At 32.6% G+C, this 20,158-nt stretch overlaps 1 protein-coding gene across 2 annotated transcripts in view; it reads right to left on the bottom strand.

Moving 5' to 3' along the window:
- Positions 1–3,235: 3,235 nt before the first annotated feature.
- The window catches only part of LOC114333990 (uncharacterized), a 44,505-nt gene continuing 27,582 nt past the window's right edge, over positions 3,236–20,158 (bottom strand). The window contains exons 4-5 of one of the 2 annotated variants that reach the window (XM_028283989.2): positions 4,117–4,243; positions 3,236–3,458 (exon numbers count right to left, since the gene is read on the bottom strand). In XM_028283989.2, the coding sequence (XP_028139790.2) occupies positions 3,323–3,458; positions 4,117–4,243 (263 nt within the window). In that variant the 3' untranslated portion in view covers positions 3,236–3,322. Of the gene's footprint in view, positions 3,459–4,116; positions 4,244–20,158 lie in introns of those variants that run through there. The other variant, XM_028283990.2, reaches the window with a different exon arrangement.

Consider the following 20,158-nt stretch of genomic DNA (forward strand, 5'->3'; position numbering starts at 1 on the left):
TGGAAGTAAAATCTGTAGTCGCGCATGGTGACCGCGCAATGTTCTTAGTCGCTTTTGCCCCACTTTCGCATTGCTAGTCGCATTGAAACGTACGGATTTTAACAGGGAAACCCGCATCCACCACTGGTGAACTACCAATTGCGTACTGCTGGTATTACTTCTTGAGATCAAAGCGCCGAGAGAGGAGTGGTTTTACTGTGGAACCTCTATATACTGTGACTAAGCTGAGAAAGGAGGGATAAATGGTTAATTTATTTTATAGTATAACTAAACCGGCGATTTTTTTGTGGCGACACTTGTTAATTGCCTACGACCGACTATATTAACCAACTGCTTAACAACGACTATGTTTTTATCTAATAATAAAACACTGAAAACGTTTGTTTTCTATACTTCCACAGAATTTATTATAATTAAGTGACTACAGCTGTTTCGGCAGAGTGCCTTTCTCAAGTGATATAGTTTACAATGTGTTTGCCTTTTTAAGTCTTCAACTGAAGAGGTTGAGGAGTGGGGAGCTGTTTGTCTCGAGTTGGTCATTCAGAATTATATCTGTATTTTTCAGTTTATTAATTTCCATAGATTCTAAAAAAGATAGCTTAAGGCCTTTATTTTGAATATGCAGAATTTGAAACTCTTCATTGAAAGAATGAATATGATCTAGAAGGTGAAGTGCGTATGTAGAAGTGTCTGTTTTTCTATTGTTGAATGCCCTTTTGTGTTCTGCTATCCGTTTGTCAAAAGTTCTGCCAGTTTGACCGATGTACGTTTTCGGACAGTCACCACACGTTAGTTTGTACACACCACTCTGTAGTTGCTTTCTCTTTCGGCTTTTATTGTTCTTAATATATTTGCTTAAGTTGTTGTTAGTTCTGAAAGCTGGTGTTATTCCTTTCTTTGTTATGTATCTGGCTATTTTTGTTGTTATCTTGCCAGTATATGTGAGAGAGCAGAAGGTACTGGGTTCTTTCTGTGGTGGTGGATACAGTAATTTCAGGGCTTTCTTATGGAGTTTTTGGTTTAAAATTTTGTTAACTGTTTGTTCGTTATAGCCGTTGTTTACTGCTATTTGTTTAATGATGTTTAGTTCTATCTCGAAGTTATTTTTTGTCATGGGAATTTCTGTCAGTCTATGTATCATGCTATGGTAGGCTGCTAATTTGTGTTGTGTAGGATGGGATGATGAATTGTGTATAGTTGTGTCAGTATGGGTAGGTTTATGATACACGGAGAACTCATGTTTTTTGTGTAGTCTGGAAATCGTTACATCTAGAAAGTTTATGGAGTTATTCTGTTCTGTTTCTATTGTAAACTCAACATTATTATGAAGTGAATTAATATATGATAGAAATTGGTCAAGTTGTCTGTTAGTTCCTGTAAAGCATACTAGTATATCATCCACGTATCTCCACCAATATAAGAACTGTTTAAATACGGGATGTTTAGAAATTGTTGTTTCAAGTTGGTTCATAAATATATCTGATAGCAATGGGCTTAGAGGATTACCCATAATAAGTCCTGCACTGTTGTTTGTGTATATTTGATTATTAAATTCAATTATTATGGGTAATCCTCTAAGCCCATTGCTATCAGATATATTTATGAACCAACTTGAAACAACAATTTCTAAACATCCCGTATTTAAACAGTTCTTATATTGTTGGAGATACGTGGATGATATACTAGTATGCTTTACAGGAACTAACAGACAACTTGACCAATTTCTATCATATATTAATTCACTTCATAATAATATTGAGTTTACAATAGAAACAGAACAGAATAACTCCATAAACTTTCTAGATATAACGATTTCCAGACTACACAACAAACATGAGTTCTCCGTGTATCATAAACCTACCCATACTGACACAACTATACACAATTCATCATCCCATCCTACACAACACAAATTAGCAGCCTACCATAGCATGATACATAGACTGACAGAAATTCCCATGACAAAAAATAACTTCGAGATAGAACTAAACATCATTAAACAAATAGCAGTAAACAACGGCTATAACGAACAAACAGTTAACAAAATTTTAAACCAAAAACTCCATAAGAAAGCCCTGAAATTAGTGTATCCACCACCACAGAAAGAACCCAGTACCTTCTGCTCTCTCACATATACTGGCAAGATAACAACAAAAATAGCCAGATACATAACAAAGAAAGGAATAACACCAGCTTTCATAACTAACAACAACTTAAGCAAATATATTAAGAACAATAAAAGCCGAAAGAGAAAGCAACTACAGAGTGGTGGGTACAAACTAACGTGTGGTGACTGTCCGAAAACGTACATCGGTAAAACTGGCAGAACTTTTGACAAAGGGATAGCAGAACACAAAGGGGCATTCAACAATAGAAAAACAGACACTTCTACATACGCACTTCACCTTCTAGATCATAATCATTCTTTCAATGAAGAGTTTCAAATTCTGCATATTCAAAATAAAGGCCTTAAGCTATCTTTTTTAGAATCTATGGAAATTAATAAACTGAAAAATACAGATATAATTCTGAATGACCAACTCGAGACAAACAGCTCCCCACTCCTCAACCTCTTCAGTTGAAGACTTAAAAAGGCAAACACATTGTAAACTATATCACTTGATTGAAAACTACTTCGTCTTTCAATTGCCAGATGACGCTAGTCACCTAATACCTTTACTTCGGTTGCAATGAGTGGGAAAAGCTCTCGGTGCTGGTCAATTAGGGTATGGAGAACAGTGCCTACGTTCTCTCCGATGAGGCTCCAATAAGAGCCGAAAATCGCGATTAAGAGGACTGGACTGCGCTCAGTATTATAATTGAAAAGTAAGATTGTTTTGCCTTCGCATTGCAACTGAATAAAAATTGTATACATTTTTATTTTATAGTCGTATTACTCCGTAGAGTAACCAGGTGCATTTTCCGTTGGAACTTTACCAAGCTGCAGACGGGGGATGTGAATTGCATAGTGCAGAATTCCTTCCCTTTGTCTTCACTGCAGCACACATGTGCTTGCATATTGTAGAAGCCTTGGAGGTGTCACCAGGAAAGTGTACCAATAAGTTTTCAATTTAAAAATCTTTTAGTAATGTTTTTAATATTTTCAATATTATTAATTTTGCTATTAGGATTGAAAACTACTTCATCTTTTAAAAATATTCTAAATATAAAATACCTCGACATTTATCTCGACACCGTAAGTTATAGGAGGACGGCTTAAGTAAAAAATATAAAATAAATATAAAACAATTTGTTGCAAAAATCTATAAACATATTTTAATTTAAAAATATAATAGTCCAAATAGGCCAATAAAAATTTCATTTAATTTAATTTTCCTTGGTTACTACAGAAGCCGTTCTTAATAAAACTTGTAATAGTTGTCCCAATAGCCACTACTTTATCTGAACAGTGTCTTTCCAGATGTGATTTAAAACATTTTATCATTTCGTCAGATTTGCTAAAAAAGATTATATAATTAGTATAGTAATTGAATAAAAACATATATTTTTATGAATATATTGTGAATGTACAACAAGACAACAATAGGGCTTATACTTTTAGATATACGCTAAAAGTAAGATAGTACGCAAGAAACGGATTATGACTTAAAAAGGTTTCAGAATGTTTTAAATTTAAGAACAGTAAGATTGATTAATATTGAACGATTCTAAAGATTTGAGTTTTTGTAATTTACCTAGGTGGCACATGGCACGGTAAAACAACGATAGGTGGAAGAGAAACATTGTACATTGGAGACCACGCGAACACAGTCGTAGTAGATGAAGATCACAAAAACGATGGCTAGACGACATTACAGCCAAAGTAGGGAGAAACTATCACCAAATTCCACAAAGCAGAAATAAGTGGAGAGCACATGGGGAGGCCTTAGTCCAGGAGTGGATGCAAACAGGCTGAAGTAGAAAAAGAAGAAGAAGAAGAATTTATCTAAGGAAATGAGACTACACTGTGGTTGGATACAAAAGAATATTTTGTCAAAATATTATTTCTTTAGCCCCAAAAGAATCTGTAAAATTTTTAGTTTCTGATCTTCTCTTTGGACTTAATCGAATAGATTAACAATAAGTTATCAAAGATATTTTAATAAAAATACAAACCTACAACTTCTACTTAGTCCCTGCGCATCGTATAAAGGAACACTTGCATCAAGAGATCGGGTACATTCCCGAATAGCCTGAGTTACCGTTGTAGCCCAACATTCACTACTTGTTTTGTTGAACAACTCTAAAACAATTTTATTACATTTTAATTATATAGGGAACAATTCAAGTGGATAAAAAGATAAAAACTATAAGTTCAGAAACCTTCAAGGAAATATATCCAAAAGAATTACAAAATTTCAAAAAATTTTGGTGTTGTCAGACAAACATTATTGATACTTGAACATTACTTTAAAACGGCGTAAAAACCTTTGGTTCCTACAAAATTTTATTTAAACTTAAAGTTCACACAACGCCAATGATTAGAAATTTTTACTAAAAGGTATATACTGAGCGCCCTTAGTAGAAAATGGCGGTCATGTCTATGTAAAACCAATGGTAGGGGAGCCCAAGCGAGGATTGTTGCAGTTACTCGAGCGCGTCGATTATCATATGGGGAGAAACCTGGTACCCTGCAGAGATGTACCTCTACCATATATTGGCTCTTAACACAGGAAAGTTCGTTAAGGGGGGCCCGAAAAAAAATTTTTTCCTTAAAAATACTCGAAATTGTCATATTAAGATAAGGTAAGGTAAGTACATCAAAAGAGTGTATATTTAAAAATCTGCAGATTTGAGCGGGACGTGCGGATATGGGTGAGTCACAGAGTTTCACAAGAAAAAAGCGAATATTTCGCGAAATGAACGTGAGATCGAAAAACTAAAAGATACGTGTTTAATATTTTTCAAAAACGAGGATGGGTAGGGGTTTAATTTAAAATTTTAAATACACACCCCGCGATATTTCGCAAAATGAACAATATATCGATAAACTGCAAAATACACTTTTAAAATGTTTTTGAAAAATCTTTTGAATGGTACCAAACACGACCCTCACGGAGGTGGGGTGGGAGGTTACTTTAAAATCTTAAATGGGACCCCCACATATTTATTACAGATTTGGATTTCTTACGTAAAAATAAGCAAATTTATTCGAGACATTTTTTCGAATTATGGATAGATGGCGATATAATCGGAAAAAACGATTGTTGGAAATGGAAAATTAAATTAAAAAATTGAAAGTTCCCACTAAAATGGTAAAGTTTAATTAACTTTTTTTGGTTTTAGGACCTAATAATCACAACCCAATAGGTTCCCATTCATAACGCTCGAGTGACTGCAAACTTAGCATGCTTTGCTCCCCTACCACCAAGTTACCAGTCAAACCAAAATTATCAGTTGGATTTTAAAAATTTTAATTATTAATTTATTTCAATAGGGCTTTTCATCGATTCTCGTTTGTTTCGAGTTTCTGTCATTATGTTGTATAGTCTATGTATAATATTCTCATATGCAGGGTGATTGATTAGTGGGGTAAGGCTCAATAGATCCGCTATGGTAATAGATAGCAATAAAAGTTAATAACATGTTACAAATCTAGTTAGAATGTTACAGGGTGTCCGATAACAGAGTGGCCGACCAAACTTATGTTTTTTTTTAATGGAACACCCTATATTTTATTTTACATTCAAAATCCTGTTAACTTCTTCATCACAAAAATATAAAGGTTTGTTATATTATACAGGGTATTTACAAAGTTACAACCAATTTTATATGGAAACCGTAACAAGTTAGACTACCTATATAAATAAGAATACGCATAACAGCAATGGTTTTGTGATGAAATATTTTTTAAGTATTGTCAAAATTGTCAAAAACAATTGATATTGCTCATTTTCTTTATATCAAATATAGGGTGAGTCAAAACGCAAGTACATTATTTCTCAGTAATTTTAAAGAATACCCTGTATTTTATATCACTATTGAAAATTACCATTACCGTACTTTAATTTTTAGATAGCATTCTCTATGTCTAAATTTATTAGTTTTCGAGATATTTCCATTTTTCAATGGACCAGTAGCGTGGCCACACAGATCACCAGAATTAATAAACTGTACTGACTTTTTTTGGGGTAACGTTAATAATGAAGCTTATAAAATACCTCCAACAACAAATGATGAGATGAAAAATAGAATACAAAATAATGTATTTCGATGTGTTAATTTACAATTGTTTCGTAGTGGAAGTAGCTCATTCAATGATCGTTTTTAGGCGTGCATAAATGTGTTAGATATAGAGGGTGCCAAAGTTGAGGCCTCAAAAAAAGTAGTTCCGATGGCGGACAGTTAATCTCAGGATTGGGATCTCTGAAACAAAAAAATCGTAAGGCATTTGAAAAAGCACGGTTTGTTCCGTAAAAATTTACCACCGTTAGTGAAAAATTCCGCAAAAAATAGATTTTACGGAAATTTGAAAAAAATTTGTGAAAAAATCGCTGGTTTTTCTTTAGTTTTTCATGTTTAAAAAATATTTATTTTTAATTTTTTGGTCAAATTGTGGTAAATTGTCACATCAGAAGCCTTCCTTTTTCAAACGCAGTACGATTTTTTTGTTTCAGATATCCCAATCCTAAGATTAACTGTCCGCCATCATTTTTCGAGGCCTCGACTTTTGCCCCTTCTACAATATTAGTGTACGAGTGTACGTGTACGTGCATAAATGAAAAAGGATATATTTTTTGTACTCTCTAAGAGTTAGATATTAATATGTAAAAAGTTTTAGGTTCATTTTTAATAAAGGTTCTGAGAAAAAAATTCTTGAAAAAATTATTATTTTTGTTCTTCTAAAGTGTACTAGTACCTTAAACAGATTGCTTTCAAATTAACCATCTTGGACAACTACAATGATGCAGATTTACTTGCTACATTAAAAATATGCCACCCAATTCTATGCATCATAAGAAGAGATATTTTATTACTTTTTACAATATTCTTCATGGTAGAGCTGCTTCTTCTTCTTTGCTCAATAAAATTAATATAGATGTTCCATCTAGACCAGCGTTTCCCAACAAGTGGGTCTCGACCCACTAGCGGGTCACGTGCGGATTTCAGGTGGGTCACGGCGTGGCTCTTACAGTAGCTGTGTAGCGTACAGTGACTGTTCCTTATTTTTTTCTATTATCGTGGGTGAGGGATGGGTCGCGAATATGAAAAACATCATAAGGTGGGTCGCCAGACATAAAAGGTTGGGAACCACTGTGTTAGGAGGTAATTTTGAACACCTTATGTAATTAAATATTAAAAATATTTTATAAAAATACCAAGTTTTTTGTAAAATGTATATATAAAAATACCCTAAATAAGAGTCACAATACAAAACGTTTTCGGATTAAGGAATCCATCATCAGTGTTTGAAAGCCCTAAAATTAAGTATAACCTAATTAATTTAGAGAAAAGTTAAAAATTGACAGAGGTTTTAAAAAACAATAGGCCATACTTACATAAATTGCATGCCTAAACCGCCAAAAATATTTTATTAAAAGTAGCTTTTCATTTTTTCAAACATGTTTTTTTGCAAAATGTATTACTGATAAATTATTATTCGTTCTTTGTTAGAGTGTTACATTTACATACAAGAGTAGTGTTTAATTGTCTTCACAAAATGTTGTATTTTGTGTTGGTGTGTTTTTTGTAAAATTTATTACTAATAAATTATTTCTCCTTCTTTATTTGTTACATTTACATACAAAAAAAGTTTATAATTGTTTAAAAAATATTGCACGTTGGGGTTTTGTTTTTTTTTGTAAAATGTATTACTAATACATTTTTTTTCTTTATTTGCTATATTGTTATATTTATTACCGGATTGATAATAATCAGTAATTGTCAATTTTCAATGTTCAAGGCTTAATAACTCGATTAAAAATTATTATTATAAAAGTCATAAAGTGACCAACTCAAAGTCTATATGTATTGGTTATAAAAGGTTATATGTATTGTACACTCGACCTACGGGTCTATAAAAAAATAGGTATGTGTTGTAGGAGCCTCATAAAATTTTTAAATTAATTGCAACTTAACTAAACAAAAAAAAAATAGAAAAATTGACGTTTTTGTGGGGACAGAGGAGGGGGTGGTGGGCTAAAAATGCGATTCGTCTTATTTTTTAATCACATATAACGTAAAAACATGAAAAAACAAAATATTCAAGCTGTATCGATCTCAAAAAATATCATTAAGCCCGCAAAAACCCTTACATAACTTAAAAAAGCATGGCTTTTGGGGAGTTTAAAGGTGTTTTGCCCAATTTTTGATAATCCTAAAATGCTCAGTTATTTCAAATTGTACATAATCTATTAAAAAAACCTTCGGTTGATTTATGCTGCACTCTATAAAATGGAGAAAATCCCTAAAAACCCCCTAAAAATACAGTTTTCCTGATTTTTCAAGATAGCGCACCTGACGGAAAAATCTGAAAAAAATCAGAGAGATAGCTTTTGATAAAATACACAAAATGCAAAAAAAACTGGACCTGCAGACCCCTCCAAAAAAAGTTTTTTAGCTTGGGTTTTAAAAAGTTAGAAAAAAATTTGTGGTTATATACACTCGACCTCCGGGTCCATAAAAGATAGACATGTTTTGTAAAAGCCTCAGCTACACGTGTGAATTTTTTGAAATTTTTAAATCAATTACAACCCAACTAAAAAAAATTAAATCTAAAAATCTACGTTTTTCGCTGTGGGGGGAGGGGTAAGGAGGGTGGCGAGCTAAAAATCCGCGTTATCTCAATTTTAGTTGCATAGAACGTAAAAAAATAATAAAATTGAATTCTGGGAGTGAGGGCATTTTGCCTATCTTAACGGGGGGTACCCTTTAATATAATATTTAATATAATAATTTAATATAATATGTTATTATATAGGGTGTCCCAAAAGTAGTGGAACGGTCGAATATTTCGCGAACTAAACATCGGATCGAAAAACTGAAAAATACGTGTTCAATCATTTTCAAAATCTATCCAATGACACCAAACACCAACCCCCACTACACCCCCTGGAGGTGGGGTGGGGGAAATTTTAAAATCTCAAATGGAAACCCCTAGTTTTTCTTGCAGATTTGGATTCGTTACGTAAAAGTAAGCAACTTTTATTCAAGACATTTTTTCGAACTGTGGATAGATGGCGCTATAATTGGGAAAAACAATTTATCCTGATACCATAGGTAAATTATAGAAACGGTCTAATATCTCGAGAAATACACTTCCAAATGAGAAACCAAAAAAAAAGTTTTTAATATTTTTCAAAAACCTATCCATAAACACCAAAAATGACCCTCCAACCCACCCCCTGGGACGGGGTGGGGGTAAATTTGAAATCTTAAATACCAACCCCCACTTTTTATTGCAGATTCGAATTCGTCATGAAAAATTAAGCAACATTTATTCGAAACATTTTTTAAAATTGCTGATAGATGGCGCTAATAAATCGTGTTTTTCCAATTAAAGCGCCATCTATCAACAATTCTAAAAAATGTTTCGAATAAATGTTGCTTAATTTTTCATGACGAATCTGAATCTGTAATAAAAAGTGGGGGTTGCTATTTAAGATTTTAAAGTTACCCTCCACCCCACCTCCAGGGGGTGGGTTGGAGGGTCATGTTTAGTGTTATTCGATAGGTTTTCAAAAAGTATTAAAAACCTTTTTTTTTGTTTTCTCATTGGGAAGTGTATTTCTCCAGATATTAGACCGTTTCTATAATTTACCTATGGTATCAGGATAAATCGTTTTTCTCAATTATAGCGCCATCTATCCACAGTTCGAAAAAATGTCTTGAATAAAAGTTGCTTACTTTTACGTAACGAATCCAAATCTGCAAGAAAACTAGGGGTTCCTATTTGAGATTTTAAAGTTACCCTCCACCCCACCTCCAGGGGGTGTAGTGGGGGTTGGTGTTGGTGTCATTTGTTAGATTTTGAAAATGATTGAGCACGTATTTTTCAGTTTTTCGATCCGATGTTTAGTTCGCGAAATATTCGACCGTTCCCCTACTTTTGGGGCAACCTGTATATTAAATTTAATAATATAATAATAATCTGATTGGACGAAATTAAACACGCGATGAAAAATTAACTACACGATTGAAAATAAAAAGTAGTCAACATTATTATTACAAGAGAGTGAAAATAAATTGGCAATAATGCGACAATTTTTCGAAAACTTGTTGCCTGTCAATAAACACAAGAGCCGAGACACAGGTCTCGAGTGATTGTATTTTGTAAATCCTTTAAACTGTATTTATATATTATTTAATCAATAAAATAAAACTGTATTTGTAAATCATTTCAACTAATATATTATTGACTTCTTCATTTGAATATTTACTAAACCTGCTCACAATGTTGCCTTCGGCAAGTTGTAAAGCATTAATTGAAGAGTGGAAGTTTTAAAGGTGCTAAATGCCAAAACTGTTGATTTTGAGTTATTGCCATAGAAGGGTTGTATGTGCCATCCTCAACGTCCTAACAAAGATGCTAGGTACCATTCCTAATACTAAACTTTGTATAGGGACTGTAAGATGGCGCCAGCTGTATGTGCCTTGAGTGTTTCTTTGCAAAGGGGTTATGTGACAACACACAAGTAAGTGGGCACTTAGCACCTTCCTATTAAAAAAAAAAGAATTTTCTTCGTTTCGTTTCTTTATAATATTACTATAATTTTAGATTAAGTTTTCCGTCTTGTTATAAACAAATTTTTTGTATAAATAAACAAACAAAATTATTAATCCGTGCGTTTTCTTAACGTTTTTACTAAATATCTCAAAATGTTGGTTTTGGCACTTAAGGTGATACAGTAGCGATCAACAGGTAGCCAAAACGCGTTCCAAGATTACGGCTGTAATTTTGAATATTTTTTCGAGATATTTGGCACAGGTATTCGTAATATAATAAAGAATGGCGGTACAGAGCCGAATTTGAAAAATTTATTAATATGTGGAAATTACTCTGCAATTAAATACAATATTAAAAAAACGAGTCTGTACCGCCATTAAGAAGAACAAAAAAATACACTTTCTTCAAATAAACTTTTTTATCCGATGCCTACCTTTTGTGTTATTTTAGAACTACTAAAATTTTTTATTTCATTAGTAGTTCCAAAATAACACAAAATCTAGGCATCGGATAAAAAAGTTTATTTGAAGAAAGTGTATTTTTTTGTTCTTCTGAATGGCGGTACAGGCTCGTTTTTTAATATTGTATTTAATTACAGAGTAATTTCCACATATTAATATATTTTTCAAATTGGGCTCTGTACCGCCATTCTTTATTATAATACGAATACGTGTGCCAAATATCTCGAAAAAATATTCAAAATTACAGCCGCAATCTTGGAACGCGTTTTCGCTACCTGTTGATCGCTACTGTTTCCTCTTAACTTCCCCTTTTCCATAATAAATTGTGGTCACTGAAAGTTTATTTAATTTTAAATTTGCTTAACAACGAAAGTTATCTGAAGTGCTACTTGACGACGAGAAATTATCAGTGGTAATTGCACAAGAGCTCTAAAATTTTTGAATTTTTCCCGAGTGTCACTTTGGCAGTTTTAATTTCACAAGCCGAAGGCGAGTGAAATTATTTCAAAGTGTCACGAGGGCAAAAATTCTATATTAATTTTAGAGTTCGAGTGCAATTTGTTGCGATTATTTCATGAATAAAACTGTTCAAAACCAAAATTTTATTGTAATTTATATATGTAACTACCAATTAGTGAAATTAAACACACAGTTGTTATAAATATGTATTTGACGGTTGAAAGTCATCACTTTTATAATTTTTAAAACATTTGTCATTAATGTCACTGAATGTATTTTTTCGTAGCAACGAAGGGCATCTGACGTAATATGCTTAACGACGGGAGATTATCAAAAATTATAACCTCAATTTGCATGTCTGTAGCTTTCTATTGGTCAGAATCTCCTATGAATGAAATAATCAGTAGTAATTGCACAAGAGCTCTGAAATTATTGAATTTTTCCCGAGTGACACTTTGACAGTTTTAATTTCACGAGCCGAAGGCGAGTGAAATTATGTCAAAGTGTCACGAGAGCAAAAATTCTATATTAATTTCAGAGGTCGAGTGCAATTTGTTGCGATTATTTCATGAATAAAACTGTTCAAAACCAAAATTTTATTGTAATTTATATATGTAACTACCAATTAGTGAAATTAAACACACAGTTGTTATAAATATGTATTTGACGGTTGAAAGTCATCACTTTTATAATTTTTAAAACATTTGTCATTAATGTCACTGAATGTATTTTTTCGTAGCAACGAAGGGCATCTGACGTAATATGCTTAACGACGGGAGATTATCAAAAATTATAACCTCAATTTGCATGTCTGTAGCTTTCTATTGGTCAGAATCTCCTATGAATGAAATAATCAGTAGTAATTGCACAAGAGCTCTGAAATTATTGAATTTTTCCCGAGTGACACTTTGACAGTTTTAATTTCACGAGCCGAAGGCGAGTGAAATTATGTCAAAGTGTCACGAGAGCAAAAATTCTATATTAATTTCAGAGGTCGAGTGCAATTTGTTGCGATTATTTCATGAATAAAACTGTTCAAAACCAAAATTTTATTGTAATTTATTTATGTAAGTACCATTAAACACACAGTTTTTATAAATATTTGACGATTGAAAGTCATCACTTTTATAATTTTTAAAACATTAATTGTCATTGATGTCACTGAATTTATTTTTTCGTAGCAACGAAGGGCATCTGACGTAATATACTTAACGACGGGAGATTATCAAAAATTATCGATTTAATTCAGATTTCTGTAGCTTTCTATTGGACAGAATCTCCTATGAATGAAATAATCAGTAGTAATTGCACAAGAGCTCTGAAATTATTGAATTTTTCCCGAGTGACACTTTGACAGTTTTAATTTATAATAATAATTATAATAAATTATGTCAAAGTGTCACGAGAGCAAAAAATATGTATTAATTCAGAGGTCGAGTGCAATTTGTTGCGATTATTTCATGAATAAAACTGTTCAAAACCAAAATTTTATTGTAAGTTATTTATGTAAGTACCATTAAACACACAGTTTTGATAAATATTTTTTATACACACTACTTTTATACTGATACAATTATCGATTTAATTTAGATTTCTGTAGCTTTCTATTGGTCAGAATCTCCTATGAATGAAATAATCGGGTATAATATCACAAGAGAGTGAGAATAAATTGACAATAATGCGACAGTTTGTCGAAAATTTTTTGTCTTACAATTGACACGAGAGCTCGCAGGAAGCCCGCAAAAGTGAAGCATTATTTTCTTATTTATTCTTACTGTCGTGTGATATTCGTAAGGTTATTTTTTATTACTTACATATAAAATTCAAGTCTTTATATATAAAAACAGTCAGTGACATTGATCCCAATTAATGTGACACACATTTTTCAACTTGTCAAAGTGAAAAGCACAGTTTAGCAAATATTTAGATGAAGATATTAATAAAATATTAGTTAATTTATTTACAAATACAGTTTTATTCATGAAATAATTTTACCGAAGTAAATTGAGCGCTTAAATTTGCCTATTTGTGTTTTCCTCGTAACAATTAGACATTAGACGCAGAACTAAAAGTATATTATGGATATTTTCTTAAATGTGAAAGTTGTCCAAAACTAGGAAACTGGTTGCAATTAAACAGAAACAATCTACTTAAAAAATTCTCTCTGTAATTTTCTACAGTAAAAAATTACCAAAGAAATAATAATCTGATTGGACAGAATTAATCACGTGATCAAAAATCTTACTATACGATTGGAAGTTAAATCATTAAAAAATTATCGTATGTATATCATATAACAGAAAATTTTGCCGGCAATATTTTTACTGGTATGAAAGTTTGTTGCCTGGCAATTTTCGCTAATTAAATTTTGACAGTTAAATCACGGGACGTCAGTCGAGTTATTTTGTTAAAATTTCATAAGCTAAAATTGCCAAAAGTCAACAAACTTGAATAAAACCATTAGAAAATTTTGCCGGTAAATAATTTTCTCTCGAATGATATTCGACAAGACTATTTCACGAGACAGTTAATTCACCATATCAACGAAACATAATCTTTATTTATTTGTTAAAAATATTAAATGTACCGGGTGTCCCAATAAGAATGGCTCTCGGCCATATCTCAGGAACCGTTTATAGTATAGCTCTGAAATAAAAAATTTTATAACAAAAGTTTTTTCAGGAAAAGCCTGGAAATTATTTTCATAATTGTGGGACCACCGCTAGAGGGCGTAATTGAATACCAAAAATTAAAAAATCTAAATTTTACAAAATTTTCCTAATGAAGGGGCACTGGAAATCCGATCGTCGTATTCTTCATAAAATTCTACGTATATTTGATTTGACAAGTTTAGGTCTACCTTTGGAAATAAGAGGTGGGGGTGAGTGGGAACCTTGTTATGAAAAACTGGCTGTGAGTCCGGTTCTGCTTAATCAAATTTTGCAAACTTGGTCTTGTTATAGACAGATCTTTTTCGTCAATGTAAAAGTTATGATTTTGTACCAACTTACTGAGTAATATGCCAGCTAGAAGGCGTTATTTAATTTTTTTTCAGAAATCTAGTGTTCATTGGAAAATATTAAATACAAACATGCATTTTTAATACCATATTACAAAATTAGACAAAATTAGCAACAGAATAGCGAAAACCGCATGTTAATACCTTTTTTCTATCTCGAGATATCTTACAAAACGTGTAAATTTAAATAATAACTGTTACTGTCACCGGTAAAAGAAATTCATTAAAAGTAGTGTGCTCTGGAAACAACAAAGAAACATTTTCCAACTGTCAACGTATATTAGGTCTTTTCAACGCTTCTCATTTGTTTCGAGCCTCGTTCATATCTCGTATATTAATATTATACACGGATTATACGGCATATGACAGAGGCTCGAAACAAATGAGAAGCGTTGAAAAGTCCTATTACAAAGAAATAAAAACAACTATTTAGTGATGACATAAACGTTCAAATTTTTGCCCATCATTTTCGTTGCAAACATTTACTCTTTCAAGAGTAGATTGAACAGCAGTCTCAATTTCTGCTCTCGATATGCTTTGAATGGCGTTTAGTATTCTCTGGATAATGTATTCTAGAGTAGTGTATGATATGCAACAATTTGAATATTTAGGTCGTCACTAAGTAGTTCTTTTTGTTCTGTGTTATATTTAATTTTAATAGTACTGTTTCTCTTTATATTGTTGTTGTAATTAATTATATTTTTATACGTTGACATCTGTAAAATGTTATTTTGTTTTTTTCCACAGCACACTACTTTTCATTAACTTAGTTTACCGGTGATAGTAACAGTTATGTATAAAATTTACACGTTTCTCGAGATATCTTGAGATAGAAAAAAGATATCGACATGCGGTTTTCGCTATTATATTGCTAATTTAATCTAATTTTATAAAGTATGATTAAAAATGCATTTTTGTATTTAATATTTTCCAAAGAAAACTAGATTTCTGAAAAAAATTAAATAACGCCTCCCAGCTGGCTTATTACTTATTAGGATGGTTCAAAATTATCACGCTTACATTGAAAAAAAAAGATCTGTCTTCAACAAGACCCAGTTTTTAAAATTTGATTTAGCAGAACCGGACTTACAGCCATTTTTTCATAACAAGGTTCCCACTCACCCCCACCTCTTATTTGCAAAGGTAGAGTTAAACTTGTAAATCAAATATGCGCAGAATTTGATGAAGAATACAATAATCGGATTTCCAGTGCCCCTTCATTAGGAAAATTTTGTAAAATTTAGATTTTTTTATTTTTGATATTCAATTACGCCCTCTAGCGGTGGACCCACAATTATGAAAATAATTTCCAGGCTTTTCCTGAGACAACTTTTGTTATAAAATTTTTTATTTCAAAGCTCTACTATAAACGGTTCCTGAGATATGGCCGAGAGCCATTCTTATTGGGACACCCGGTACAATTATTATCATAAGCTATAGTAGTTTGCCCGTTCTTTTCTGCCAAAAAATGAATTTGGGTATTATTGATCTGTTGCATTTGGGAACTCGAAGGTGCAGCTTCATTTGTTGTTCTGAGATTTTCGATCATATTTTGGTGGTGACTGGAATCCAGCTGCAGATATGGTTTTAGAGAGCTTGCATTTGAGTGACCCGTTATCTTAATTAACTCCTGTTCAGTCATGGTTTGTCATTTTATGTTTTTTGTGTTTATTCCAAATATTTTAGCTGACATTTTGGTCCACTTAGATGCGGTGTTGATTCCAAGTGGACAGTTTTTGAACCAAGATCCATCCTTCCAGTTGGGGTGAACGGTAAGAAAGAGTGTCTGTCTAATAAAATCTTTGGTCTCCTTTTTCCAATAATTTCAAAAATAATCCAGCTGGGCATAAATTTTTATTTGATGAATTTATTACCAGCCATTTGCTGCTTGTCAAACTTTTCGAACCGCCTTTATTTGTTTTGTATAAAATGCTGATCTATTTAATTCGGCCCGTAAATTCTCCCATAACATCAAATTCCTTCTGGAAAAAGTGAATATTGCAGTTTACGGCCTCATTGCGGGGGTTTCCTCGTCGTAGCTTTGGATAATTTTTAATATTTCTTTGGTGGATATTGCTTTTGAACTGAGTTTTCTTTTTTCTTGAACACTTTGAAGCTGCCTCTGCTTGGTATATCTAGCCTATCTTGCACATTTGAACGATATATCTGTGAAAGGGTCCATTTTTATGCCGTACTTTGTAAAATATTTGTCTTGTACCATTTTTGCTGTAGTATTCCACATAGACTTTAAAGACGACTCTTCATAGTCTTCGCCATTGCCTTTTTCATGTTAAAGGCATAATCCTCGAGAATTTTTGCTAGTTCCGTCATAGTAGTATATCTTTCAAGCGTAAAATTTCTCACCCGTAGGAACTCCGAAAATTGGGTCCAAATAGAGCTTCTGGACCTCTGTGTGTTCAATGGGATATTTTCCGAAACCAACTTTTTGATTTCTTCACCTACCTGGCATCCAAATCTTGATTTGTCGTCTGGATTCATTATCTGTCCAAAATTGATTACGCCTCAATGACGTTTGTCAAACTGACAAAAATATTATTATCAGATAATAATATTTATAATCAGGGCCCAGAGCACGCCAAATAGAATTCTATTTTGCTGACGTCACAAAATAGAATTTCACAATGGGAGAATCAACGGTTGCTAGGCAACGTGACGTCACTAAAATATAATTCAATTTGGCGTGCTCCCGCTCCAGGGCCCAGAGCAAGCCAAATAGAATTCTATTTTTCTGACGTCACAAAATAGAATTACATAATTGGAGAATCGACGGTTGCTAGGCAACGTGACGTCACTCAAATAGAATTATATTTGGCATGCTCCCGCACCTGTAGTAATTGCACAAGAACTGTAAAATTATCGAATTTTTCCCGAGTGACACTTTGACAGTTTTAATTTCACGACCCGAAGAGGAGTGAAATTATGTCAAAGTGTCACGAGGGCAAAAATTCGACAATAATTTTAGAGATCGAGTGCAATTTGTGGCGATTATTTCATGAATAAAACTGTTCAAACCAACAATTTTATTGTAATTTATTTATGTAAGTACAAATTAGTACAATTAGACCCACAGTTGTTATAAATATTTGACGGTTGAAAGTCATCACTTTTATAACTTTTAAAAGATTAATTGTCAATAATGTCACTGAATGTATTTTTTCGTAGCAACGAAGGGAATTTGATGTAATATACTTGACGACGGGATATTATCAAAAATTATCACCTTAATTTTCATTTATGTAGCTTTCTATTGGTCAGAATCTCCTATGAATGAAATAATCAGTAGTAATTGCACAAGAGCTCTAAAATTATCGAATTTTTCACGAGTAACGCTTTGACAGATTTAATTTCACGACCCGAAGGGGAGTGAAATTATGTCAAAGTGTCACGAGGGCAAAAATTCGATAATAATTTTAGAGATCGAGTGCAATTTGTTGCGATTATTTCATGAATAAAACTGTTCAAAACCAAAATTTTATTGTAATTTATTTATGTAAGTACAAATTAGTACAATTAAACACACAGTTGTTATAAATATTTGACGGTTGAAAGTCATCAGTTTCATAATTTTTAAAACATTAATTGTCATTAATGTCACTGACTGTATTTTCTCGTAGCAACGAAGGGCATCTGATGTAATATACTTGACGACAGGATATTATCAAAAATTATCAGTTTAATTTTTATTTCTGTAGCTTTCTATTGGTCAGAATCTTCTATGATTGAAATAATCTCTTTAATACCTTCGTGACGGATCTGTCATAATTTTGTCGCTGAGAAATCACGGGCAGTAAGGAGATTTGTCAGTAGGAAAAGTGGCGTTGCTATGACGTTTTATCAGTTAAAAATAGTCGGGTGAAATAGTCAAGTAGTAATAAACCGAAGACATTGATGATTGTGCGAAAAAATTTAACAGATTTCAAAAGCTTGTTGTTTGGAAACAGACCGACGCCGAAGGAGGAGGAAGCGAAAGGAATTACATTTTTGAGGATTTATCAATGTTCGAGGGACATTCGGAAGAAAGTTTTTTGTTTTTTGAAATAAGTTCGAACGAAAAATTATTTATTTAAAAGTACAATTGGTAAAAAAATCGAAAAATTAAACGAAGACCCAGAGGTGTTAGTTTCAATAACTGACGACGATGTATTTTCACTCATGCTGTTTATTAGATTGTGAAGTTATTGGTCAATATTCAAGTAAGGTTTAGTAAAAATACTAGATTTATCTATTCATAATTTCTAATACTGCAAAGGAGAATAAAATGTTTCTAAACAAATTTCTTACTGGACACAGTATTTCTGGATGTATTTAACTCGATAATTTCGTTTATCTGCTCATCATGATCGCAACCAAATCGTGCCATTTAAATTTATTTATGTGAAACGTCAAAACTGACATTCATGCGTATCTGTAGCACGTGAAAACTGCCTATGTGATTTGTTATCAGTGTTATGTTGCTGTAATTGGTTATTTTTATGGTAGGGGAGTCCAAGTGGAGATTTTTGAAGTTACTCGAGCTCCTATTATCACATGGGGAGAAACCTTGTTCGCTGTAAATGTACCTATACCATATATTGGATCTTAATACAGAGGAGCTCGTTAAGGAAGCTCCGAAAAAAATATATCCTCAGAAAAACTCGAAATCGTCAAATTAAAATAAGGTAAGTTAAGTACATGCAGAACAGTGTATATTTAAAAAATCTGACGGTTTGAGCGGGGCGTAAGGAAATGGGTAAGTCACAAAATTTTACAAGAAAAAAGCGTATATTTCGAGAAATTAACGTCAGATCGAAAAACTAAAAAATACTTGTTCAATATTTTTCAAAATTCTATCGAATGATACCAAACACGACCCCCCACGGAGAGGGGGGGTCGTGTGTATAAATGTAAAATTTTAAATAGGAACCCCGCAAAATTTCGCGAAATGAACATCAGATTGAAAAACTGCTAAATATACGTAGTCATTATTTTTGAAAAATCTATCGAATGACACCAAACACGACCCCCCACGGAGGTGAAGTGGAAGGTTAAGTATTAAATAGTAGACCCCATTTTTTATTGCCGATTTGGATTCTTTACATAGAAATAAGTAACTTTTATTCGAAATATCTTTTCCAAATATGGATAGATAGCGCTATAATCGGAAAAAAGCATTGTTGGAAATGGAAAATTAAATTAAAAATGGAAAGTCACCACTTCCGTGGAAAACTTTACTTAATTTTTTTTGGTTTTATGACATAATCTTCACAACCCAATAGGTCCCCATAACGCTTGAGTAACTGCAAATTTAGCATTTCCTCCCTACTATTATTCCCATGACCTCGAATATACTAATCGGTCTCTATTTTCATGAGCTTGACCGTTAATATTGATGAACTTGATTACTGAGTTTTTTGGATTGCTGGAAACTCAAGTGAAATACAAAGAGAGTAAAATCTGACATCGTATGAAAAGGGGAGGTTTCAACGGTTCAAGACACATCCTGCCGGCGCGGCGGGGCTAGATATGCATAAGATAGTCGTTTGTATCTATTGA

Source organism: Diabrotica virgifera, chromosome 4, assembly GCF_917563875.1.
Source record: "Diabrotica virgifera virgifera chromosome 4, PGI_DIABVI_V3a".
Taxonomy (NCBI): Eukaryota; Metazoa; Arthropoda; class Insecta; order Coleoptera; family Chrysomelidae; genus Diabrotica; species Diabrotica virgifera.